At 49.2% G+C, this 25408-nt stretch overlaps 2 protein-coding genes across 3 annotated transcripts in view; one reads left to right on the top strand and one right to left on the bottom strand.

The window, feature by feature from the left end:
* Positions 1 to 25408, top strand: part of TBCD (tubulin folding cofactor D) — a 160421-nt gene that overhangs the window by 40992 nt on the left and 94021 nt on the right. For both annotated transcript variants that reach the window (XM_045774877.2, XM_045774875.2), the window contains exon 13: positions 1782 to 1876. In XM_045774877.2, coding sequence (XP_045630833.2) covers positions 1782 to 1876 — 95 coding nt within the window. The remainder of the gene's footprint in view (positions 1 to 1781; positions 1877 to 25408) is intronic.
* ZNF750 (zinc finger protein 750) lies at positions 7874 to 17365 on the bottom strand. The gene is made up of 3 exons (XM_045774879.2): positions 17246 to 17365; positions 9709 to 11326; positions 7874 to 9350 (listed from the first exon to the last, which is right to left on the bottom strand). The coding sequence occupies exons 2-3, from the start codon at positions 11145 to 11147 to the stop codon at positions 8642 to 8644; spliced, it is 2148 nt and encodes a 715-aa protein (XP_045630835.1). The 5' UTR covers positions 11148 to 11326; positions 17246 to 17365; the 3' UTR covers positions 7874 to 8641.

Here is a 25408-nt window from a genome sequence, read left to right as displayed (position 1 = left end):
CATCCCTTCTACGCTGACGGTCGCTTGCCCTCTACTTGCTCCGCTTGGTCACCTCTGAGGTCATTCTGCTTTGTGCTTCCTACTGCCCTTGGCGGTCTGAGGCTAGGGTCCCTGAGCCCTTCTTGGCTTTTCTCTCTTGAATCTACCTGCTCTTGGCTTTGCTGTTTGCTGGTCTCCACTCATCTGTGACCCTGTACCCTCCCAGGGTTGCCCTGTGCTTGGGTCTGGGGCAGAACTTGCCCTCAGCCACTTGGCAGAGCACTGGTGTGCCCTGGCTCAGCCGATGTGGTGTTATTAATGTTGTTATTTTGCATGATTGTGTCCACGTCTGCTTGTGTGTGTTGGGCCTTGGGGAGAGTGCATGGGGCAGAAGTCTGGCCACAAGCCAGGTGCGGTGCGGGGGAGGCACTGTTCCTGAGTTCCCCCTGGAGTGGGCGGAGTAGGGGCCAGCAGGGTAATGGTCTTCCTTGTTCCCCCTGAGGCCACAGGCCTGACAGAAGGTCATGCCACTTTTCCATAGTTGTTGTCAAGCAGCAGTCCATTTAGTTTGGAAACAGACATTGGTGTAGCTGGTGATTGTTTTATTGATAATTGAGTCATCATAATGCCGATCTTTTATAAGTTTCTTTAAAATGTTATCAAATCTTATGAAAAGCATAAAGCATCTCTTTCCAGTTAAAATCCTAAAATACACAAAGTACAATATTAAATTTTGATACGGTCAAATAGCATTTGGGACAGACATTTAAAAAAATACCTGGAACTTAAAAATTTATAATTGGAAGTAGAAATTGGCACTGGTTGATGGCGAGGTCCACAGGGCAGCAACTCTGTCTCAGGGAGTCCATGTCTGCAGGCCCTGGCACATGGGTGGGACTTGCTAAGTATCTGTTGAGTGAACAGATAAGCCTACATTCTCTCCTTTCTGAATGTTCTTGTGCTTGTTGCTAGTGAGGAATGCAATTCAGTTGGTTTTCTTAAACATTTCTTTGCATCAGATTGATGGATTTAGAATAAGAAAGAGCCCTACAATGTGTCTTGCTTTTTGGTGAAGTGAATTTCCATGTTTATATTGGCAGCCAGATGTAGAAACTCTCAGGACAGCTCTTATCAGTCTGAGAAATGCTTCTCACTAATCATGATGCCAGGGGTACAGTTGTAAACAAGAGAGCTTCCAAACCACTTCAGGAAAAATTTTATTAGATATAACATTTTATTATGACTTGATTAATTGGCATAATTGTTTATTAAAAGCCCGTGTTTCAAATAGTGCAAAGCAGTTCTCTAAATGGCATTTCATTCTAACTTTTTAATCTTTACTTTAAGCCAGGAAAAGAGGAAAGGAGGTCTCCTTGCCCCTTTCTGCTAATCTAGTCTAGCCTTAATTTGATAGACTCACCTGTCCCCAGGTTTTAGTGCCTTGAATGGGGTGAGTCGCCGGCTGTGTGTAGTCAGCCGGCACACGCTGCTGTGGCAGGAAGCCTGTGTACAGCCTGGGTGTCTTGCTGACACACCTCTATGGACTGCTTTCTCTGCTGGCAGCATGTGGAGCCCACCTAGGACCTGTGTTTGTCATTGGGAGATCTGAAGAGAAATACTGAACACAGTGCTTACCTTCAGTTAAATTGCAGTATGTTATTTCTTTAGCCACCCGACAGTTGGAAAACTCACGAGCGGGTTTTAGGGAGGCTCCTGGGCACAGGATGTGCATCTGCAGTCTGTGTACACGGTGGGAGAAGCTGGCATGAGCCCTGCAGTCTCAGGCTTTCTGTGTGTCTCAGTTTTCAGGAGACGGACAATGCCTGGCATGGTGGCTGTCTGGCGTTGGCAGAACTGGGCAGAAGAGGCCTGTTGCTCCCTTCTCGACTCGAGGATGGTGAGTACTGCACACGTTTGCTCTGCATTGTCAGGACTGTTTGTAGCATGTTGGTTCTTCACTTCACCCTGTGATTTCAGCGTGGCCTGCCGTGAGTACAACCAGGCCTCTGCCCTCACTGCCTAGTGCATTTGTGTGCAGGAGAGAGCAGAATAGACCTGTGTTTTTCGGCCTGCCTTCTTGTATTGACGTTTCTGATTTTCTGACTGCCTCTTCTCCCTGCCGTGAAGTTTTACTACCACAGATAATACTATGTGTTTTGATTTGGAAAGCCACGAACCATTCTAATATCTGAGATTTTCTTGTCCCTCAGGAGGGGTTTTCACCCCTGTGGGGGTGCTGTTGCCTATTAAGTTGTGCACTGCTGCTGTGTTTATCATGTGGAGTGACATCATGGTCCCCTGGGAACAGGGCTCATACCAGCATGGGGAGGGGGTGGAGGGCTGGAGGAAGCGTGGTAGCAGGCCTGAGCAGGGGGACAGGGGCACAGTGCAGCAGATGTAGAGGGACCACTGAGCTCCAAGCCTGCATGTCCCGGCTGTTGGGCCTAGACATGGGGAGGTGCAGCATGGGGCTGTGGCGACGTGAAGCCCTGTCTGACTGGTGGAGATCAGCTCTGGGTGTAGCTGGTGGTGCCTCTTTGGACAGAAGGGAAGGATACCTGCGAAGGATGGAGAAGGCCCCATCCTGGGCTGTGTCACCACAGATGCTGTGTACCACGGGAGTTGAATTCTGTCCAGAATAAAGACATCTGTGCAGAGACATCTTACTCAGTAGCACCTGAGCTGTGGGGTGTCAGAAGTAATGGCTTTGCACTTCGAGTTGTGAAGCGTGAGGAGGGCTCTCAGACCCTCAAGATTCTACTTCATCTTTCAGCTCTACTGAGATAAAATTTATATACTGTGACGTTCACCCATTTAGAGTGTACAGTTTAGTGGTGTATAGTGTATTTACAGAGCTGTGCAACCATTATCGTAATCTAATTTCTGAACGTTTTTATTGTCGCACAAAGTAAACCCTGTGCTCAGGGGCAGCGATTACCCATTTCTCCTGAACACACCCAGCCTCAGACAACAAATAATCTGCTGTTTCTCTAAATTTGCCTTTGCTGGTCAAATTTGCCTTTGCTGATCATTTCTTATAAATGGAATCTATGATAATGGTCTTCTGCCTGACTTCTTCCACTTAGCGTGATGTTTTCAAGGTTCATCTGTATTATAGCATGCAACAATACTTTGTTCCTTTTTATGGATGAGTAATATTCCATTGTATGGATACACCACACTGTTTATCTGTTCATCAGTTGATGGACATTTGGATTTTTCATCTTTTGGCTATTATGAATAACACTGCTACGAACACTTGTGTGCAAGTTTTTGTGTGGACATATGATTCTAGTTCTCTTGGGTATCTGTCTAGGAGTGGAATTGCTGGGTCATGTGGTAACTCCATCTTTAATTTTTTGAGGAGCTGCCAAATTGTTTTCCACCAGCAGCATGTATGTGGGTTCCAGTCTCTCCACATCCTTCCCAACGCTTATTTTTCTCTTAGTGGGTGTGAAGTGGTATCTCATTGTGTCTCTAATTTGCATTTGCATGACTGACTAATGACTTTGAGCATATTTTCATGTGCTTGTTGGCCATTTGGATATCTTGTTGGATAAACATCTGTTCAGATCCTTTGCTCATTTAAAAAACTGGGCTGTCTTTTTGTCGTTGCTGTGAGTTCTTTACGTATTCTGGATTTACGTCTCTCACCAGATAAAGGACCTGTAGTACTTCTCCCCATTCCATAGTTGTTCTTTCACTTTCTGGTTGGTGTCATTTGCACCAAAGTCCTGCATTTTGATTAAGTCCAGCTCACCAGTCTTCTGTGTCTGTGTCACAGACAAGGTGAAATCCCTGTCTGGGTGGTTCCAACTCCAGTTTAACTTGAAGGACATAGAGCCTTTTCTCTGCTTTTTGTGCATGAGACTGGCTGGTGTGCATGTGCCTATCATACCTTATGATGTTGAGGTGCCCACCTGTCACTAGCTGCTGGAGTGAGAGAATGTGGGTGATGGTGTCATGAATGAGAAGTGTCAAGCTGTTGCTTAAAATCTAGAAGATGTAAGGTGTGGTCTTCCCTTGACTGGCTGGCTGCTTCCAGACTGGCGACATCATCCATGTGCGCTGAACCCTCTTGCAGGCCCTTGCTGTGTCTGGTGGGGTCTTAGGGAGCTGTGCTGTCTCCTCCCTGAGAAGGATAGTGCCAGCCTGGGGAACAGTGATTTTGTCTTGGCGCAGGCTCCGGAGGTGACTGGGGCTAACATTTGCTCCTTCTTCTTCTCTTGCTCCTCAGACTGGATAATGCCAGTTGCCCTATCTTCAAGTTCACTGATTCTTTCTTCCGCTTGCTCAAATCTGCTGTTGTGCAGCTTGCCTGAAGTTTTCATGTCTGCTACTGTGTTTTTCAGTTTTAGAATTTCTATATGGTGTCTTTTTATAGTTTTTTTTTTATTGATATTCCGTGTTTGTTTGGACATTGTTTTCTTGGTTTCCTTTAGGTCTTTGAGCGTATCTGAAAGAGTTGATTTAAAGCCTTTGATTTTAGTGCAATGTCTGGGCTTCCTCTGGGAAATTTCTCTGCTTTTTCTTTTGAAATATATGTGTACTTTTCTGTTTCTTTATGTGCTTTGTAGTTTTTTTGTTGGAAACTGGATGTTTTGAATACTATAATGTAGTAATTCTGGAAATTAGGTTCTCCCCTGCCCCCAGGGGTTTGCTGTTATTACTTATTATAAGGTGATCCTGTCCATTTAGTGACTTCTTCCAGTCTCTTTGCAATGACTGTATTCCTTGTTGTGTCTGGTCACTGAAGTCTTGGTTCCATTATGTGTGCAGACAGCCAGTGACCCAACAGGTTTCCTTAAGTGCTGAAATTTTGTAGGTTCTTTCTTCACTAAGCACTCTCTTGGTTTCTGTAAGTTTTTGATGAGATTTCAGAGTTCTGAACAAGTTGAGTCTGTCAGTTTTGCTGGCCTAATGGTTGTTTTGGTGGAGGGACCGATTTGTGGAGTTCCCTACTTTGCCATGTTCTGTGACATCATCCAAAAATTAGCATTTGACTAGCTTTCCAGCATTAGCGTGGGTCCTCTGAGCAGAAGCAGATGCTGAGACAGGATTAAATGTGCAGAGATTTTATTAGGGAAGTGCCAGTGAGAGAAAACAGGAAGGCTGGCAGAGCCACTGTCTGGCCCAAGTGCTGTGGGGCAGCGGTGGGGCTGGGGTCCTCAAGCCGAAGTCGGCCACAGAGGCGGTCCTGTGTCCCCAGAAGGGACTGTGCTGGTGTTGCTGCTGAACTCTCTCCCTGGCAGAGGTGCCGTGGGGCCTGGAGTCAGCCTGCTTTGGTGGGTGGGGCCTGGCTGTGACTGCAGCTCTGTGGCTGCAGAGTGCCAGCCTCTCCTGACCTTGTCACTCCCCATAAGCCTGTGTACCTCAGATCTCAAGGGAGCAGCTGGGCCCTGGGAGGGGTTGCATTTTCCAGTGTTCCTGACACAGTTCTGGCACCTTCCTGTTCTGAGGACCACGTGCCTCACTGATTTTTAACCTTTGTGCATTTTCAACTGTTGGACACTCCAGTCTTTAAGAAAAGTGTATGAAGGGAGCTGAGATGTCTCAGAAGAACATGCAACTCTTGATCTTGGGGTTGTGAGTTCGAGCCTCACATTGGATATAGAGATTGCTTAAAAATAAATAAAAAATTAAAAAAAAAAGAGAGAGAATTGAATACTGTGAGACCTGTTTGACTTAGTATGTGAAGTAGTTGTTCTGCCTTTCTGAATTAAAGTGCTTTTCTCCTTGATGAATGTGTGTGCGCTTCATTTCATACCCACACATGCCCTCTTTCCCCATGGAGTGTGGCGTGTGGTGCAGGGTAGAGCTAGTGGTGGGGGCAGACTGCCACGGGCTGCTGGGAAGCCTCCTCAGAAGGGTTGTTGTCAGCATTTTGTTTTCCTCTTCAGTATGAATTCAAGGACCCCTTTAGCTTTATTGAGATACAGTTCACTTAACATGCAGTTTACCTATTGAAGATACGTGATTTAATGGTTTTGGTGTATTCTTTTTAAAAAACATTATAGAATGTATGTAACATAAATACTTGCCTTGCTGACTATTTTTAAGTGTACAATTCAGTGGTATCAATCAGATTTACAGTTTGTACAACCAATATCACTATTTCTGAAAACTTTTCATCATTCTGAACAGAAATTGTGTCCCCATTAAGTTCCCCTCTCCCCTCCCCTGCAGCCCCTGGTAACCATTCGTCTGTCTGCCTCTATGAATTTGCCCATTGTAGGTGCCTCGCACAGGTGGAGTTGTACATTTGTCCTTTTGTGTCTGGCTTCTTTCACTGAGCGAGAGGTCTTCAAGGTTAATTCATGCTGTAGCACGCATCAGAACTTTATTCCTTTGTGTGGCTGAGTAATACTCCATCGTATGGGTAATCTACATTTCATGTGTCTGTTCATCTGTCAGTGGATGCTTGTGTTGCTTTTATCTTTTAATTTGTGAATAATGTTGTGAATATTGGTGTACACATACCTGTTTGAGTTTTTGTTTTTACTTCTTTGGGGTACTTCCACTACGTAGAAGTGGAATTGCTGGGTCATAGGGAAATAATTCTGTATTTAACTTTTTGAGGGCTTATTACTTTTTATATGTAAAGATTAAAAACTTTGAGCTCTTAAGTTGGGTCACGAGTGAATACAGAGGGTAGAATAGTTAAAAAAATCAGCAAGACTGTTTTTTGTTACAAAGATCTAGGACTCCATTGTACTTTTAAAATTATTATTATTTAGAGAGAGAGGAGAGAGAGTGTGGGGAGAGGGGAGAAGCAGAGGGGGAGGGAGAGAGAGAATCTCAAGCAGACTGCTTGCTGAGTGTGGAGCCTGACACAGGGCTGGATCCCATGACCCTGAGATGATGACCTGAGCCGAAATCAAGAGTCTGATGCTTAACCAACTGAGCCACCTAGGCGCCTCCATTGTGCTTTTAGAGACAGATCTGAAGGGCCTGTTGGGGTCTCCATGGCTGTGTCTGTGATATGTGACCTTTGGGGGAATTATGTGAGGAGGGATCAGTCATGATGCTGCAGGCATACAAAGCTCCCCAGTGAAAATCTGCAAGTAGTGATGGCCTCTGCCTTCCCCAAGAGCTCTGAGGTGTGCATCTCCTCCCATGATGCACTGTTGCAGGAGGGCTGGATAGTTAACTGTCCTTGTTCCTCTTCTTACACTTAAGATGATTCCTGACACTTTGGGGTGAGCTGTAAAACATAGTGGTCTCAGAATCTTTGGGCTCTTGACGTGGAAGGTCTGTGTTGTTGTGCGTAAAGCACAAGGTGAGAGCTTGTCTGTAGGGTGCCAGGCTTTGGGTCCTGAGCCTGGAACACAACCTCTGATGTGTGGTTTTGCTTTCTGCAGAGCGTTGACTTGCTGGAAAGTAGGGGTATCTTATTTTTGTTCTTTGTCAAAACATTTTGGTGTACGAAGACGAAAGAGCCCTGGCATGCTAGTGAAGGGAGGGCGCGTGTTCCTCAGGTTTGTGTTGTAAGAGTAGGTGTTTTGGGTTAACGGCGTGTGGTTGTCTGAAGTCACATCTCAGCACTGCACTGCTGTGCGCACCGGCCCTTTGTTGATACCGCAGGTGATGTGTCAGAGGACAGGGGCTCTCCTGAAAAGTGGGAGGAAGGGGTCCTGTGAAGGCCCATGGGGTGGGGCGTACCGGTGCTGATGGCCTTTTCTCAGGTGGCAGTTGTAGGAACTGAGCCTGGGGAGCCCCAGGTGGGTGTGCGTGCCCAGACTTGGTGGCTGCCAGTTGCGGCACCGCACATGCAGGTGTGCTCACACACGCACACGCGCAGGCAGGTGCCCTTTTTCTGTTGAACTGCTGCCTCAGCTCATTCCCCTCCTCATCGCGTTTGTTTGGTATGGCAGACTAAAGCATCACACAGAGTTCATGGATTCTTTAAGTCACCTATGAGTTTATTGGAAAATTAGCAATATATACATCATTTTAGAAAGTGGAAAATGAGGCTGAATGAGTCGGGAAGTTCACTGTAGCATCATGAGGAAGTAGGACACGCTAGCAGTAGCTGCACCAGCAATACGCTTTTCCCTGCTGGAAATAAATTATGTGTATAAATAGCCTCTTGATGTTTGCGTGTTATTCACTCATAACAAATCACATAGTTTTTACATAGGGCACTTTAATGACAGTGCTGGAAATGTTTTCTCCTGGCGTTTTTTTCAGTAATTGTTATTTACTTGAAAACACACAGTAGATTCGACAGCAAAACAGCTAAAGCAGTTTGTTTTAGTGCTAAGGTATTTATAAGAAAAGTATTTTTAAAAGCTTTCCTATAAGACGGCATGTACCTAAAAGCTGTCTTTTAGTCTGTGTACTCAGTGTGACATTTACAAAAACAAAAGGCAGTGTTTAACTGCTCAGTCTTAAGGGTATGAGTTATTTAAATATTTTTACAACCAAGAGTAGAAGCACCTTTGAATATTCATGCTTAATATTTACAGAAACTGAAGTTGCAGCTTTTCTTTCTTTTCTTTTTTTTCTTTCTTCTTCTTCTTCTTCTTCTTCTTTTTTTTTTTTTAGAAGAAAAAAGAAACTGTGTTGTAAAAATTGACCAGATAAAGCAAAGGCGCCAGATGAGCTTTGCTGCTGTGCAACCGACTTTGGAAGGCGTGTCTGCACCCGCGAGAGCTGGGCGCTAAGACACCCGTGTTCTTTTCCGAAGAGTGAGCACTCTGGCTGTGTCGCTCTGCTTCGCCTTCTTAGTCCCTTGCGGGGACTTCCCTGTATCCCTTGGGCTTGTCCTCTTTTGCCCTCTGGGTCTGAGGTCACACTGAGCCTCCTGGCTTTCCGTGGCGCTGAGAGTGGGTCCGTCTTGTTGGCAGGTGGATTCCGGGGCCGTGGGCTCTGCATCGCCCACCCGGACATTCCCCGGGCTGTAGGCTGCCAGTTGGCAGAGGGCCACGGCCGCCGTCTGCTTCTGCTCATCGCTGCTGTCCACCGCTCTTGTGTCCTGGGCCCTCACAGTAGGGGTTGTTGATGGCACTGCAGCAGCGTCAAGGCCGTTTTGATTTGTCTGAGTGTGGTCTGGCCCGTCTTCAGAACTTTCCCTCTCCGTGTTTTGAGCAGCTGTGGTGGCAGGTTCTGCCTCTTGCGATGGGCTGCGGAAGGAAGGTCTTGGAGTCAGGGCATTGCAGGGATCTTTCACCGAGAGGTTAAGAGGCATGTCCTGCAGCTCTGCAAAGTCCTTGTACACAGGGCTGTGAGTGGCTGGTTTAGCCTCTGGTTTCTTGGAGAGGTTCAGTGGAGCTGTCCTGGAGCCATCCTCTGGGCTGGAAGGTGTGGCCTCTGTACCATGAGAGGCACTTCCTGTCTCACCTGGAGCATCTCCGTTCATAGTGTCAAGGCTGGAAGAGGCAAAGAGAGGTCTTAATAGGAACCTTGCTTAGAAAAGCTACTGTCTAGGGGCGCCTGGGTGGCACAGCGGTTAAGCGTCTGCCTTCGGCTCAGGGCGTGATCCCGGTGTTATGGGATCGAGCCCCACATCAGGCTCCTCTGCTATGAGCCTGCTTCTTCCTCTCCCACTCCCCCCTGCTTGTGTTCCCTCTCTCGCTGGCTGTCTCTATCTCTGTCGAATAAATAAATAAAATCTTAAAAAAAAAAAAAAAAGCTACTTGTCTGAAGCATCTTGAGCATGTATAAGCCTGGCTAATTGAGCACAACCAGAGACATGCTTTGGAGATTTTGAAAATGAAATTTTCTTACCTTTTTGCAGACTCGTCTCTGTTTTCCAGAGCTTGGGAATGTGGGCACTCTGTGCTTTTCTTGACAGGCTTGAAGGCTGTGAGGCTGTGTTCGGGCTGATGGAGTCTTCCCAGGGCGCTGGAGGCTGGCTTGTCTGAGAGGCTGCACAGCCCGGCACACGGCTGACTTGTCTGTGTGAAGTTGGTGGGACTTGGCCTTCCTGGGGACCCTGTGGCTGCGCTTCCTGCTCGAGGGCTCATTTTGGTTCCCTCTGTGTCCCTTTGCTCATCTTTGGAGGAATCTTTAGCCTCGGGAGTTGGGCTCTCCTTCTCAAACTCGGTGTGTTTTTTGTGCGTGCTGGAAGGACTTGACTTGGAGGGACTCAAGGCCGGGTAGAGCAGGGCAGCCTCATCCAGTAGGTGGGAGCTTTGATCTCTGGAAATACCCGCGACAGGTGGAAGTCTGAGACCGTAGGAGGAGAACGCAGACTCTGGTCTGTAAAACCCATAAGGAATTGGCAGGTTGGAATGATACTGCTGAAAGAACCTATAATGGTCATATGCCGAGGGGGGATTCAAGTGCTTCGGGACTGGCCCCGGGGGAGGCAGCAAGTGCCTCTGGTCTTGGGCCCCGTAGACGGACAGCAGGGGGGCCTCACACTCAGGTGAGTTCCCAGCAAGTAGGTAGGGTGAATAGATGGTAGCCAGTCCATGCTCTGTGTAAAAGTGCGGCGAGTACTCTGGGATCGCAGGGTGCACATAAGGGGAAATGGCACTAAACCCTTTTGTAGAAGGGATTTTGTGTGGGAACTCAGGCGGGAGGAAAGGTGAGCCAGCTTTCCATGGGTAGCTGGGAGCGTGGAATGCAGACTTGGTGTGGAAGGAGGTGGCTTTGGCCGAGGGGTTGGGCAGTGCCAGCAGTTCCGGGGCCTCAGTGTGTTCTGGCCCTTTTAGTCTGTGCTCTCCCACTGGGACAAATGCCGAGGGCCGCACAATGCCTTCCAGAACGGGCTGGGTACCCCTGCTGGCTTCTGGGGCTGGACTCAGGGGTGCTGCTTCCTCATGGAGAGCAGGCTTCTGTCCTGGGCACCTGTGGGGCCCACGTGCGTGCAGTTCCAGGTTTTCCTTCACGTCATCCTTGGCGAGGCTTTGCTGGAGCTTGGCATCAAAGTGTGGGAGCCCGTTTGCAACGGGCTTGGTGGAGGTGGGCTTTGCTGCCGCATCTGGCTGATTGGGTTGCTTAGGGTCCAGAGAGTTAGATTTGGGGCACTTAGGGATGCGGTCCTGCTCTGACACTAAAGTGATGGAGTTTTTGCAGAGACCGTACTTCATGTGGTTGAAAAGGTGTGATTTTTCATTGCACGTGAAAGGACACTGGAAACACTTATACTTGAAGGGCTTTCCTGGAGGCCTTGGGATGTAATGCGGTTTTTTTGGTTTTCGCTCTTTGAGAAGACTCATGTTCTTTCTTGTGGTATAGGCGTTGGTGTTCTCTCTGGTCCGAACACTACTGGCTCCTGTCTAATTAAGATCTGGCGGTTGCTGCTTCTCCTTTGCTTCCTTTCCAAGTGCTTCTATTTGCAGACAGCTCCACGTGCCGTGGGTCTGACAGGGGAAGTCTTGCTCATTGGGGCTGGGTGCTGCAACAGAGGAGCAGAGCCTATTAGCCCAGCTTCGTAATAGATCACCTAGAGATACGGAGCGGTCACCACCCTCGTCGGTGCAAGGATGAGATGAGCAACTGCCCCCTACCTGTAACCTGGCCGCCCGCCCCCATGATGTTCCTGTTTTCTCAAGTCTGACCTGAAAGAGTTGTCTTGGGGCCAAGAAGAGTATGGTGTGTTAGTGTCAGCTCTGAGATCACCTGTAGTTCTTTGAGTTTTGGGAATCTTTATCCTGTGACCTGAGGCCTCTGATGCCACGAAGGTTGTAGACTGAGGCCAAGTGACTGTTGGAACCCCCTCCCCCCAACCCATGTCCATGGAGTCTGTAGTGCTGGTCTGACTGCGCTGACCATGACTATAGGGGCCCGGCCTGCGTGTGACACTCACATTGCTTACTTAGAGCCGGGAAGGTCTGAGTGTGACATGTGGTCAGTGTTCCTTGACTGTCCTGTCCTATTTAATCATGTTGTGTTCTACGTGTGTGTACTTAGAAAAGAATATTTAGATATACGGTCCCACCCTACTGCTTCCAAAATCAAATGAAAAGTCAGCTTTATCAGTTAGTTGCATTTATGCTGTCTCAAATACAGATGTAAGTGCTGTGTTTATGTTGACTCAGATGGTTTTGAGATGCTATCAAGTTGAGTTTCTGATCCCTGTGAGGGACTGAACGTTCTCCTTCGCTGCTGTTTCCACCGCCCACCTCATGCTCACTGTGGAATAAGTTCTTGTGCTCACCCCGCGCCTGCCCGGCCAGCAAACACAGATGTGTGTGGACAGCTGAGAGCATGTCCGGTCCAGGGCACCTGTCTGCCTTTCCTGGCCTTACCTCCAAATGGTGGTGCCTGTTTGAGAGATGGTTGGATCGTGGTAGCCTTTACCCTTTGGGAAGTGGGCCCTGGGCCATCCTTGGCAAAGTCCTGGGCTGCAGGTGTCTCTGGCCTTTTATACCTTCCCCCAGGGCTCTCCTCTCCCTGATGCCTACCCCCTCCCAGGCTTAACCAGAGGTCTCAGCCTGGTTTCCTTCAGAGGCTGCTCCGTACATCCCTGGGGCACTCTCTCTGCCTCATAACCCGAAACCGAGAACAAAGACGTGAGTTCTGGGAGGATCTCGCATGGCCCCGGCGGCGCGGCTGAGTGCCCCGGACCAGCCCATGGAGTGACTGTGTCTAGCAGTAAGCGTGTGGGTGGGGAGGCTGGAGGGCAGCGGGAGGAGTCAGGGCCCGCTCTTTCACTCAAGAGCTTCAGCTTCTAAATGTTTTCAAACAGCTTAAAAGTAAAGTTAAAAGGAAATGATTTAACGAAACGGTTTTCAGATGTCGTTTTGCTTTAAGGAATAGGCAAGTGAGGTCAGTCCTGAGTCTCGTGGGATTTTGTGGATAAAGCATCACCTTCTAGACATTGGGTGGTTAGAATGTTCATCTGGAAAACAGCCTTTTAAAAATAGAGAAATACATATGGGAAATTGAAGAGACTTGTTTTCACAAAATAAAATGTAGTTTCTCTGAAATGCCTCTCCTTGTCATCCCACACACTGCGATGAGGTCATCGGTGGTGTGCAGGAGGGGTGGAAGCAGGTGGAGTTTGGGTTTTCACTCGGCTACCTTAAATTTCTGAGAAAGTGCTCTGATTTTATTCTCTGCAAACTGGTTTCTCTGCTCATTTATTCATATTCCTTAAAAACACAAAGAAGCACTCCCCCCACCCCAAGAAACTGCTTTATCCTCATCCATTGTTTCCAAAGATGTATGTTTACTAAGAAGTGGTTTCTGCTGATGTCTGTGGCCCTTCTGTTGGGAGGAGTTTTGTAGAGCAGTAGTGGTGAGGCATATATTTTGGGTGAGAAATGAGATTTTTGGCTGCCCCGTGACCGTGACTGGGGGGGGGGGGGCGTCCCAGAGCCCTGGGGAGGGTTCATTGGCTCACCCTGCCCCATCCTCTCGCACAGTGTGGCAGTGTCAGAGCCCAGCATGTTAAACTTGTAAGCATAGCTTTGTGTCTTTCTAAACTTCCCCTCTTATTAAAGGGAAAAACGTGAAATAACTCTTTATGAGTTCAGCCCATACCTTGGGGGGTAGGTATGCTCTGGGCTATAAAAGCACAGTTTCCTTGCTGCCTGTCAGGAAGTGATTCCAGCCAACCTGGGCCAGCTAGATAAGTCAGCGGGCGTGTGCCGGCACGTCTCACCATGCTCCCTGGTTCTGAAGGCGTGAGAACCTCTGCAAGTCAGGTTCCCATGATTGTATAGGATATGTCATGGCAAAGATCCGAAAAGTGATTTCATCACTAGCTGGAAGCACCGTGATTAAAATGATGGCAGTTGCAAAACTTTATCAGGTGTGAGCCCGGAGTCCAGCGGTGCCGAGAGTGGGCACAGGTACGCCGCCAGTGTCCAAAACCCCAGACGCTGGTACCGAGAGTGGGCACAGGTACGCCGCCGGCGTCCACAATCCCAGACACTGGTACCGAGAGTGGGCACAGGTACGCCGCCGGCGTCCAAAACCCCAGACGCTGGTGCCGAGAGTGGGCACAGGTACGCCGCCCGCGTCCAAAACCCCAGACGCTGGTACCGAGAGTGGGCACAGTTACGCCGCCCGCGTCCAAAACCCCAGACGCTGGTACCGAGAGTGGGCACAGGTACGCCGCCGCCGGCGTCCAAAACCCCAGACGCTGGTACCGAGAGTGGGCACAGGTACGCCGCCCGCGTCCAAAACCCCGGAGCGCAGATGAATGAGAAATTCCCTCAGGACTTAGGAGAATGATTCAGATGTGTTAGATAATGCTGTGTTCGTTTTAGAAGCAGTTTTGTTTAGCACTGCTGGTCCTTTTAGGCAAACACATAAATAAACCTATGTTAAATTTATCAAATATTTATAGGAGGCAAGTTATATTTAAGTTATCTTAGTGTTACCCAGAAGAATAATTTGGGTAATAATTGGTTTTATGTTAATATTAGTATACACTTTTTCAGTCAGATGATGTCATGTGTAAAGTTCTGGTCTGCATTTTTGTTCTTTGTTCAGTTAGCACCCAAGAACAGTAAACGGGTTCTCTGGGGATCGTGCCAGTGCCCTACGAGGTGAGAGTATTCCAGGGCTGACCTGTGGGAAGGGAAGCCTGTGATGGACTCACAGGTGCAGTAGTGTTAGTAACTTTGGGTAAACTGACCTCTCAGGGTTGCACAATTCACTAATTAAAACAGCTGCTTCAGATGCCGAAGGAGATGGGTGTATTCACTTGGTCATAAAAAGGCAGTAATGTCAGAGAAAGAAGTGGGTTAAAATTGAGGCTATTGTAAGCTTTCGAAGGGTAGAGCCTATCTAGCATGATGTCAGTCTGCAAGTTCTGTGAGGGTTTACCAGGGTGAAGGAACTCAACCTGACTGCCGGACCTCGTCGGTCTCGCCCTCTGTAGGGACGCGGTTTGTGACAGTCTCTGCCAGGCCAGTTTATATCCGCTGGGCTTGGTGCTTGCTGGCAGCTGCTGGTGTTAAATATTCCGAAAAAAGGGTATTGTTGCCTAAACAACACAATCGAGAGCTTTAACCGTTTGTAGTAAGTTTGGGTTTGCATTGAGAGTGAGGTTTTTCTAAAGTGCGGAGAAGTGTTTCACACAGCCTTTTCCTGGAGACGGCATGCGTCTGTCTTAGTTAATCTGTATCTGGAGAGCTGCTAACCATGCAGGACCCTTTGATTTGGCCTTTGTTACAGAACCGCAGCGTTAGCACGTTTTAAAGTTCAGATGTTAGCTTGGTCCTCAAAGGAGGTTTGTGTGTCACAATGATGTTTACTCTTGAGCAGCAGGAAGTGCTGGGAGCTGCTCCTCACGCACCGTCCCTCCCTCCGTCAGGGTCAGAGTGGCTGTCACTGAAATGCTGGTCGGGTCTGTCCTCCGCCTGCCTCTGTGACCTCCCTCTCGGAGTCCTGTCAGACTAGGCTACCCGTGTACACAGCATCCACACTGGGGGGCGGGTCCCTGGGGGGGGTGGTGACTTAAAGCCACACACAGGGCCCTGTGTGAGCTTCCAGAGGTTTTCCTATTTTATTTAAAGATGGTCCTTTTATGACATCAAGCATTTTAAACTTCTGCTTGTGTTGAACTGATGTACTTTTTTGCCTTAGAAAGTGCGGTGAGCCGGCCCTGCTGCCGCCTTTCTCCTCTTGCTGGGCTCCTGTTCACAGGCCCGCCCGGCGTCTGGGCATAACTGCCCACACAGCACTTTGAGCAGCCTGTGGTTTCGGTTGGCCACAGGGTTTTGTTTGCTTGTTTTTGAAGTTCTGAATTGCCAATGCACTGTCTTTCGATAGGTTTGTAAGTGTGGACAATTAATGTCGTTGCCAGTTGTTAAGATAATAGTGAGTGGCTGGCATGTTTAAAAAGTTTCTAAGGAGTTTGAAATCCAAAAAACAGACAGTAGAAAAAGATTTTTTTTTTGAACTTTGATAGGACACAATAGAGGTAATTATAGCTTAGCTTTATAGGACACTGCTGTGACGGACTGGCCAAGTATGCTTGTCATGCGTGTTACCCTGTGAACTGAACTTAAGGCTGTAATGGTCCCTTCTGTGCTGTCCGGCTGTCTGGCAGGGAGCCTCGTCAGGTAGAGCGTTTTGAAGGGCATGCTATAATTACAATATTGTGATGTGGCGTTATTGCATAACCCAAGGACACGCCATTGTCGCCTACCCACTGGGGTGTCGCAAGAACAAGATTTGTGAGTTTTACTCCAATTGAGCTTTTCCAGTGATTAACCGCCACTCCCTCCCAGACTCTTGGTTCTTTAAAATGAAGGATAAACTTCAGGACAACCATGACCTAGGGAGAAAGACAGTTTTCTAGAAGGTAGTTAGGAAGATTGGATCTGGAAAAACAACTAGGGCTCTTTCTGGTTTCAGCCAGAGATCCCAAGTTACAGACACACGCTCTTACTAGTAAACGTACGCAGCTTTAACGTTAGACAGCCTGTCACTAGAGCCAGTGCCCCTCAGCGTCCCTGCCTCGTTTATCCCGAACAATACCAGTTTGAGGCACGGGGAGGACTTTGTTAATGCAAAATAAAGATAATAAATGTAGACAGAATTTGCTTAAGTAAAGTGTGGCTTTGGTCAGACTTGGCCATTTGGTCAATAATTGTTGTCATTACAGGTTTATGAGAAACTTTGTAAGGGAAAAAAACCTCTTTCTGTATACTTAGGTATCCTCTTTGGTTTTGTTCTTTTTGTTTTGGTAAGCACATGTCAAGACAGTACTTATTTTAGGGTCTCCTGGGTGGCTCAGTTGGTGAAGTGTCTGCCTTCGGCTCAGGTCATGATCCCAGGGATCGAGCCCTGCATTGGGCTCCCTGCTCATTGGGGAGCCTGCTTCTCCCTCTCCCTCTACAGCTCTTGTGCCCTCTCTCTCTCTCTCTCTCTCTCTCTCTGTGTGTCAAATAAGTAAAGTCTTAAAAAAAAAAAGACAGTGCTTACTTTAAACTTCAGAAAGTTTTAAAATTAACCTATAAGTTCAGCAATTGTCTAAACACATATGTATATATGTTTACATGTGTTTGTATATACATGACTTTGATGTTGAAATTTACTGTAGTTTTAAGGTAAGGAACAGATAAACACTTACATACGTTTGAGTTTTAGTTTAAATTTTATGTAGAAAGGAGGACTTAATTTCCAAGTAAACTTGTTCGTACTCTTAGAATAAAGTGTAAGCCTTATTAAAAGTTTTGTAATAATGGTCTCCTTTCCAGCGGTGCACCTGCTGGGTCCTGAGTAATCCTCCGAGAATAGAGCAAGACAGAGCGGAGACCAGGCAGGTGGCTCACTGAGCCAGATAGTTAGTTCAAGATACATCTGAGAGCAGTTTGGAAAGAAAACGTGAATTTGAGAAGAAATGGGTACTTACCAGAGACGGGCAGCGCTGGGAGCGGTTAGGTCGGGAGTCGGTGGCTGACGGTGCCCAAGAGCAGGACCTGTTCTCACGCTCGCTCGCTGGCTGAAACTGGAGCCGGCTGTTCCAGTGGGAGGGGTTTAAGTGTAGGAGTTGAGCCCTCGGGGCGTAGAGATGCACCTGATATTCCTCCTGCCCGCAGCTACGATTCATGTGTTTGCACCCACCGAGCTGCTCAGGAGCAGCGTCACCAGCGGGTTGGCCAGCCAGGCACCACCTGTGTGCCTCATGGAAGCTCCCTGCTTCGGTTTCGAGAGCGCCATTTCAGTGCTGCCCAGACGTTCCTGGGCTGGAGGGTTAGATGTGTTTGCGGCTAGAATAGCGATTGACTGGGTGTAGGTGGGACTCTGACCAGTGTTCGATGTTGTAACCAAGACACCATGTGTGAGATCTTCTTCAGAACCTGCAGCACGTGTAGTAGCAGCAGGTAGACCCTGAGATTTAGTCTTAAATGCATCTCCCCTCGGAGGCCACACTCACGGGTGTCCTCTCCCTGAAAGGTCCGAGTGAGCCTTTTCTCTTGTTGCCTTTCTCTCCTCACCCTTGTGCCGGGGAATCTTTGCCTGCTGTCCTCCTCGTGGGGGGTTGGGGGGACCTCAGCCGCCTTGCCGCAGGGGCCTGCCAGTGCATGCCCGGGACCGGCATTGAGCACCGAGCTCGCTGCAGGGCGGCTGTGCACCGCTGCCAGGTGGGGGCTGTGTGCCTCTCGCTGCCCCTGTTCTTCTGTATAACTGAGATGCTGAGTTTTTGAGAAAGTTTATATCTTTCCCTGCTTAAACTGCTTGGTCTTTAATCTGTGGCTGTCAATGAGGCTGGAATGTGGTGTTGGCTTGGGGACAGGGAGAAGAGCTGGTGTGAACTGGGGTCAGGCCTCCCGTCATGCATGGTACATCTGGCATGGTGGGGCAGGGTCAGGCTTGCCAGGCCAGATGCTGGTTTTTTTTTTTTTTTTTTTAAATTTTAATTTAAGGCTTAGGATTTTACTTTGCTTTATCTTTATATTGAATTGTTGAAAAAAAAGTTTTTAGTTACTTTTGTCCAAATTAGGCGTCCATATAATTTAAAGGGCAAAAAAATAGTTCTGTTAAGTTTCATCACAAAACAGTAGTTCATTGCTGTCTCTCTTACCTATGGCTGTGTAATGAGCCACCAAAACTCGGTGGCTTAAAGAACCACCGTTTTATTCTCTCTCGTGACTCTCTTTGTGCGTCAGGAGTGTGGGCCAGCCTCCGCGGGCACGGCATGCTCCATTGGTGGGGCCCTGGTGGTACTGAGCTGGTCTGGAGGGTCCACCATGCTGTCGTCCACCTTGTGTCCTGGAGGGGACGGCTGAGCCCTCTTCTCCATGTGGTGTCACTTCCCAGGCCTCTCCAAGATTGTGGCTGGTGAGGCATCTCTTGTGTCCTGCTTCATCTGCCCAGATTGGAGGGGAGGACAGCAGGCCCCGTGTCTCAGTGGGACGCTGCCAGATGGCTGTCCCTCCCATCTCTGCCCAGGAGCAGCATTGGGACCTTTTCTTAGCTGAGTATTTTGGTGTTTACTTCCTTGATTCTAAATAGCATTACTCTGTTGCTACTTCTGTTCCTTCTACCCGCTTCCAACTCCCAGTTTGGGTGTTTTCTGCTGACTTCCCTTGGTGCAAAGTGAGAGTTTTGCCCTCTGTCTCCCCTGCCCTCATGCTTGCTTCCCTATCATCCTGGGGTCGCCTTTCCTCCTCTCCTGTATCAAAAGCCCGCTTCTTGGATCCCATGTCTTCTCTCTTGGGTTGGCTCTTTTCATCGATATGGAGCATATCCTGTTTGTAGGCTCCTGGGAAAGAGTACAGGACAGGCAGATTTGTGGAGATGTTGAATGGTTGATGGTGTCTTTATTCTGCCTGGTTGATGGTCTGGCTGGGTATAGAATCCTGGGCCAGAGATTGTTCACCCTTGGGTTTGAAAGTGCTCTCCTCAGCATGCAGCTCTCTCAGTATTGCTGTCCAGAAGTACCTGCCCATTCTGATTGCCTGACTCTTTCCCTCCAACATTTTAATATGAACGATATTTAGAGAGAGCACGTGGGCAGGGGGGGAGGGGCAGATGGAGGAGAGGAGAGAGAGAATCTTAAGCGGACCCCTCACTGAACACAGAGCTCAATGTGGGGCTCCATTCATGACCCTGAGATCATGACCTGAGCCGAAACCAAGAGTTGGATGCTTAACCGACTGAGTCACCCAGGCGCCCCTAATATGAATGATCTCAAACATACGGGTAAGTTATAAGAATCCAATGTGATGAATGTTTTACTCTATTTGCTTTATCATGGAGGTCTCCAGGTGGTGCCTGTCTGGGTCGGGTAATTCCAACGCTCCACATCTTGGTGGGGAAAATGCTTCTCAAAGCTCTTAAGACCTGTGCAATTTTTACCTTTAAAAGAAGAACTATATGCAGTTAATGACAAGCCTGCTGATGTGTTTGGGGCAGCGCTGGTGGGATTTCTCCCATCAGAGCCAAGTGTGTCCTATTCTAGAATTTTATGCAGGCGGTGACTCCTGACCCTCCTCCTGACCCTCTTTTTCTCAGTTTCCAAAGTGTTTTCTGCCAGCCGTTAGGTAGGTGCTTCTTCTCTGCTGCTATACTTTCCATTTTCCGGGAGCTCTCTTTTATTCTCCAGTGCTCCCTCCATAGAATCTTATTCTTGGACAGTAGTTGCAGTGGCTTCTCTTGTTTCTCGGAGGGTTTTATTTATTTATTTATTTTTAAAGATTTTATTTATTTATTTGACAGAGAGAGACAGCCAGCAAGAGAGGGAACACAAGCAGGGGGAGTGGGAGAGGAAGAAGCAGGACTCTAGCGGAGAAGCCTGATGTGGGGCTTGATCCCAGAATGCCGGGATCACGCCCTGAGCCGAAGGCAGACGCTTAACGACTGCGCCACCCAGGCGCCCCTCTCTGAGGGTTTTAATGATGGTTCAGGCAGGTGGTGGGCATCTCCCGCCCTCTTACAGAGGTTCTGTGTTTTTACTGTGGCCCCTCCTTTGCTTCTCATCACATCCAGAGAATTAACTGCTGCCTTTGCTGGGAGTGGGGGCTTCTGGGGTCTGCTTCTTTGGTGACCTTCACACTGGCGCCTCCCCCCCCCCCCCCGCCCCGCGCCAAGTTATCTTGAGCCTTTCAGGGATCCTGCGTGTTGACCAGGGAGGTTCTGGGTTGCCTCACTTGTGCTCAGGTGTGGCCTCCAGCCTCCTGAGTGTCATCCCCGCTGGGCCTTCCCCGTCTTCCTTCATTCACCCTGTCGCTTATGCCTTAAAAAGGGAAAGTGCTCTGTGTAGTCGCTGGTGGGTTTCCACCAGCTATTATGTGTGTTCAGTCTCCTCCGTTACCCAGAAATCTTGTGACCAAGTTTCTGACCAGGGTCAAATCTTCGGGAAGAGCATGGGGGTGGCAGCCAGCACGTACTGAGCATTCACCCGGTGTGAGGTCCTGCCCTGGGCACTCTACCTGCGTTCATTCATTTAATCACTGCGGCAATTCTGTGCAAGCTGTTGTGAGTCTGGTTTGCACAGAGAGGGTAAGCGATCTGGCTGGGGTGACCCAGCCTGAAGGCCGACAGAGCAGAATCAGAGCAGGCGGGGGAGGGCTGCACAGGCAGGGGAGGAAGTACCTCTCTGTGAGATGTTAATGTCTGTGAGTTGGCTCAGCGGCCCATGGGCCCATGTGCTCACAGCTTCGGGTGGGGTGGCTGGCGGTCAGGCTCTGGGCCTTGCTGGGCCTTGCTGGGTCTGAGCGTCGGAGGGACCGGTGCCAGGCTACAGCTGCTCTTGTGGGGAGCAGCAGTGGTGCCTGCTGTGGGGTGGGTGTCACGACCGGACTCAGGCAGAGTCTGAACTTCACCCCCATGGGGTGTGGGTCTAGCTCTCCTGCTCAAAAGGTGAGCCATGCTGAGGGCCAGCAGCTGCTGTGCTGGGCTCCTCCCACTTGTTCGCCCCTGCTCTCAGCTCTGGGCAGTGGTCTTTCCCAGGCACCATCCCTGTCCCGCGTCCCCCCTGTTCCCCATTCAGCAGCACGGTCTGCACGTCTGCCCTCTGTGGCTCCCCTGTTTGCTCCCCCTGTGCTCAGGCAGTTATTTGACCTGGACCTCAGTCCTCCCTTCTGTAGGATGACGTGCGGGAGGCTGCAGCTCATGGGCTGCTGTAGGATCCGATGAGGTGCCCGCGGCAGCCCACTGCTACTGCACAAACAAAACCTCTCTGGTGAAGGAAACACATGGCTTCTATATTTGACCTTGTAAGTAAATAGGAGACGGTTTTCATTTTTCGCTCCTTTTGGGGCGCTGCGTCCAGGGGGGAAGGAAAAAGGAAACGAGAGCTCTGTGGAGGTGTGATTCCATTTCTTTAATTCCGTTGTTGTTAGAGGAAGTAAGCGCTGACCTACCGGCAAGATGACATTTGTTAGGTCTCCAGGTTAGCAGATGCTTTGTCATATCTGGTCCTGGTGGCCCAGCCCTGGGGGTTCCCATGAGAAGGGGATCAGGGGTGGTTCCCAGGCTGGGGTGCCTCACTGCCCAGGCTGTATCTCAGGGCCGTGTGAGAAGTGACAGGGCTCAGGCCAGCACATGGTAGTGTACAGGGTAGTGAGACTGGGGGCCCTTCCTGGCTGACTCCGGGTTCCTGGAGGGCAGGGCACTTTGTGTCTTTCACAGAAGCACACAGGTGTGCTTCTCAGGGTTCTCGACTGTCACTTGTTTCCAGTTGGAAGCCCATAGTGAGAAGCCCATCCAAGGAACCTTGTGTGACTTCTCCAGGCTCCTGAAGCCTTGGTTCTGCTTGTCTAGGGGGCTGCCCATGGCCCGCACTGCAGATGGGCACCTACGGAACATGTGGGGGCCCTCTGTCCCTCCTCTCAGGTCTCCTCTTGGGGGCACTGATGTGTCCTCCTTTGCTGCCAGAGTTTTGGTGCTGAGGAGGCCCTTCCCTGCGTTGCTGAGCTCTGCTGCCGGCACCCCCTCTGGGTCTGGGTTTTATGCTGCTTTCTTTCTGTAGACTGAGGGACAGGCTCTTGTCCCCCCAGATCCAGTGTCTTTCCTAGGCTCTCTGGGGGTCTTCAAAAGCCTGACAGTCTGGGATAGGAGTTTAGGTGCTGCCCTCCTGCGTGGAAGCCACCAGTTAGGCCTGCCCTATCTTCTGGGATCAGGAACCTAGGAAGAAGTTGCCACCAACCATGGATGCTCCCGGCCTGGCACCCTGGCCTGGGCCTGTGTGTGCCAGGATCTGCCCCTGGGAGCCGAGCAAGCGGTGGATGCCAGGGCCCTTGGGGGGAGTCCAGCAGCTCTCAGGGTCCTTGCCTTTCCCCGGTGCGAGGGCTTGGCCCTGCGACGCTGAGTGCTGGGGAGCATGGAGTGCTCGCTAGGGCTCAGACCGTACTCATCTTCTGGGCACTTGAGTTCTCACTGTAACAAAATACTGAGAATGTCAGTGGAGTTTTACTTCGTCAGATAGTTGGCTAATAGAAGAAATGAAAGTCAAGTTAGTTTGGCTATCTCATGAGGTAGGCCAAGGCAGGTAGGAGTGTCGGGAAAGTTCTGTTGTCAGACATTTATTTTCCTTTGATGAGTAAGTCTGAGATGTGTAACGTACTGCCCCGAATTTTAATTTGCTACTTATTCCAGTAATACCACTGTGTGGATTTTTGTGGAACTGGGGCTACTTTGGTTTTGGAGGGGCGCACCCAGGCCCCTTTTCCTGCCAGGCTGCCTGGCGAATGGTGGGCAGTGCCCTCCGCCTGGGGCAGGGGCGGGGCCTGCCGGAGAGAGGTGCTCAGCAGGGAGGGCGGTCTGGCTGCAGGTGGGGCTGGCAGTCTCTGGGTACCGGGCACGTAGCTCCCCAGGCTCCTCCCTTCTGGTGCCTTCTTCCAAGGAGTGCGTGAAGCAGGGTGGAAATGGGATGTGGAATGGTCCTGAGCCAGGGTGGAGGCGGAAAGCTCTGGGTTCCTTTTGTTTAGATGGGGTCTTGGAACCCTGTGCTGTGGCAGCTCTGCCCCCCTCGTGCCTCCTGCAGTGTGTGATCTGTGTTATGGCTTCCGCATCTGAAGTGAAACCTGAAACCATGAGCTATGGGCTTGTTTTGTCTTGGATCGGGAAACTGATTCAGGTTTGTGAACTTGGGCCAAGTTTTGAGGATTCCCACAGTTTTCCTCACCTCCTGTCCTCTCCCCACCCCGGCAGTAAAGCAGTGTTTCGGTGTTCTCGCCTAGGCTCCTTGCAGTTTTCCGGAGGCTCTTTACCTCCTTTGTCCTGTTTGTGTTCGAGAGGTTGCTTTTTGTGTATGGATCTCTGGGTCTGTTGACCACCACATACAGGAGTCCCGTAGTTCAGTCAAATAAGGATGAGTAGAAAGAAATGATCACACAGATTTCCTTTTTTCTTTTTTTCTCCTGATGCAGACAACATCAGTGAATGACAGCAGGCGGGTGAGGGAGGTGCTCCTGGAGCTTCTCGGGCTTTGCCTCTGTCCCACCCATACCTGGTGACTCGGGACACCCTCTCCCCCCACCTCGTGCTCCCTGTCCGCCCTAGGCTTGGCCCTCATGGCTATGGCTCCTCTTGGCTGAGTCCCGAGTCAGTCGGGTTTTAAACGTGGCAGTGAGTCTTTTTCTCCTTTTTTTCCAGACATTTGTCTGGTTCTTTTTATGATCTTCCTGTTCCTTCTCTCTGGCTTCCATTCCTGCTTTTATGTCTCTAATACAACAAACCTGTGTTCTTGGTAGTAGCCTTTAGGTTCTGTTGCCTCAAGTTCTTGGGCTTCTGGTCCTTCCCTCAAGTTCTTGGGCTTCTGGTCCTTCCCTCGTGGTTTTCTCGTGTGATAAAAGGTGATTCCTAATTGGCTCTTTTTCAGCGGGTGTGAGCTCTCCACACCCCGCGGGGTATGCTGCAGTGCGGCTCTGTGCTGCTTCCCAGGGCACCCAGCGGACAGGCTTCATGCCTGTCCCTCAGCCTGGCCTTCCCCCACTCCAGACGATGTGCGTGGATGGCCCAGGCTGGGGGCCGGCCCCTGGGGAGTACACAGTTCTTAAACTGAAAATATTGCACAGTTACTGGGCCCTAAAACACAAGTCTCGGGAAATTTCAAAGACTCTGTAGTGCGCAGACTGCATTCTTTGACCACAAAACAGGGACATTAAAATTCAGATGCAGAAGATAGAGTAAGACATGAATTTTTAGTTTGAAAACATACAGATTTCTAAACGTGAGTCAAAGAAGAAATCCCAGTGGTAATTTTTTTTTCTTCCTTAAGTAGACTCCACACCCATCCTGGAGCCCAGTGTGAGGCTTGAACTCATGACCCTGAGATTAAGAGTGGGACGTTTTAACAGACTGAGCCACTCAGGCACCCCCAGTAGTGATTTTACAGTAGGAAAGGTAGAAATGAACAGTAACAAAATTATTACCTATCAAAACTTTCGAGATGTGGCTGCTGTGTGTTTGAAGGGGAGTTTAAAACGTTGAGCAGGAGTTATGAAACTGTGGCCCACGGGCCCAGTCTGGCCTTGGTCTGCTTTTGTATGGCCTTGGAGCCAACAACAGTGGCTTTTCCTTTTTTATACGTTGTTATTAAAAAAAAAAAAATAAAAAGGGAGATTGCTGTGGGGCCTACAGAGCTGGAATGCTCACGCTCTGGCTGACCATGCCTTAAAAGCTGTAACAGCAAACAAGGAAGGTCCTCAGTCGGGGCAGAAGGGATGGGACCGGACGGGACGGGAGCAGACAGCCAGGCAGTGCTGGAGATGCAGAGAAGGCAGGACCCAAAGAGCATAAGCTTCTGGCTTGTTTAGGGGTCGAGAGGCAGAGTGACCAAACTGTGTTGGGGAGGGGGGGAGCTGTGATGTGTGCACTCTGGGGACTAGAAATGACACCATAAGAACATTTTTGCTGATACGTTTGGTAGCTTAGACAAAGTAGATGTCCCTAGAAAAATGCAATTTATCAAAATTAACCAAGTAGAAAGGTGACTTGTCTGTGCTTTAGTATATTTATGAATATAAATATAAATATAATCGGGATAATAGATATTGACCTTTTAGGGGTCTTTTAAAAATACTTCTGTTGAGATATAACTTACATTTTATACAGTTCACCCATTTAA

The sequence above is a fragment of the Ursus americanus genome, chromosome 23 (genome assembly GCF_024610735.1).
Source record: "Ursus americanus isolate L20-20 chromosome 23, mUrsAme1.1.p, whole genome shotgun sequence".
Lineage (NCBI taxonomy): Eukaryota > Metazoa > Chordata > Mammalia > Carnivora > Ursidae > Ursus > Ursus americanus.
Note: the sequence above shows the minus strand (reverse complement) of the source record. Positions and strands in the feature narration are given on the sequence as shown.

Bases quoted from the DNA above. Each gene is read 5' to 3' on its own strand.
- ZNF750 (XM_045774879.2), bottom strand. From the start codon at position 11,147: ATGAGTCTTCTCAAAGAGCGAAAACCAAAAAAACCGCATTACATCCCA. The intron at 9,351-9,708 runs GTAAGAAAATTT...TGCCTCTTCCAG, and splicing joins AGAGACGAGTCTGCAAAAAG to CCTTGACACTATGAACGGAG.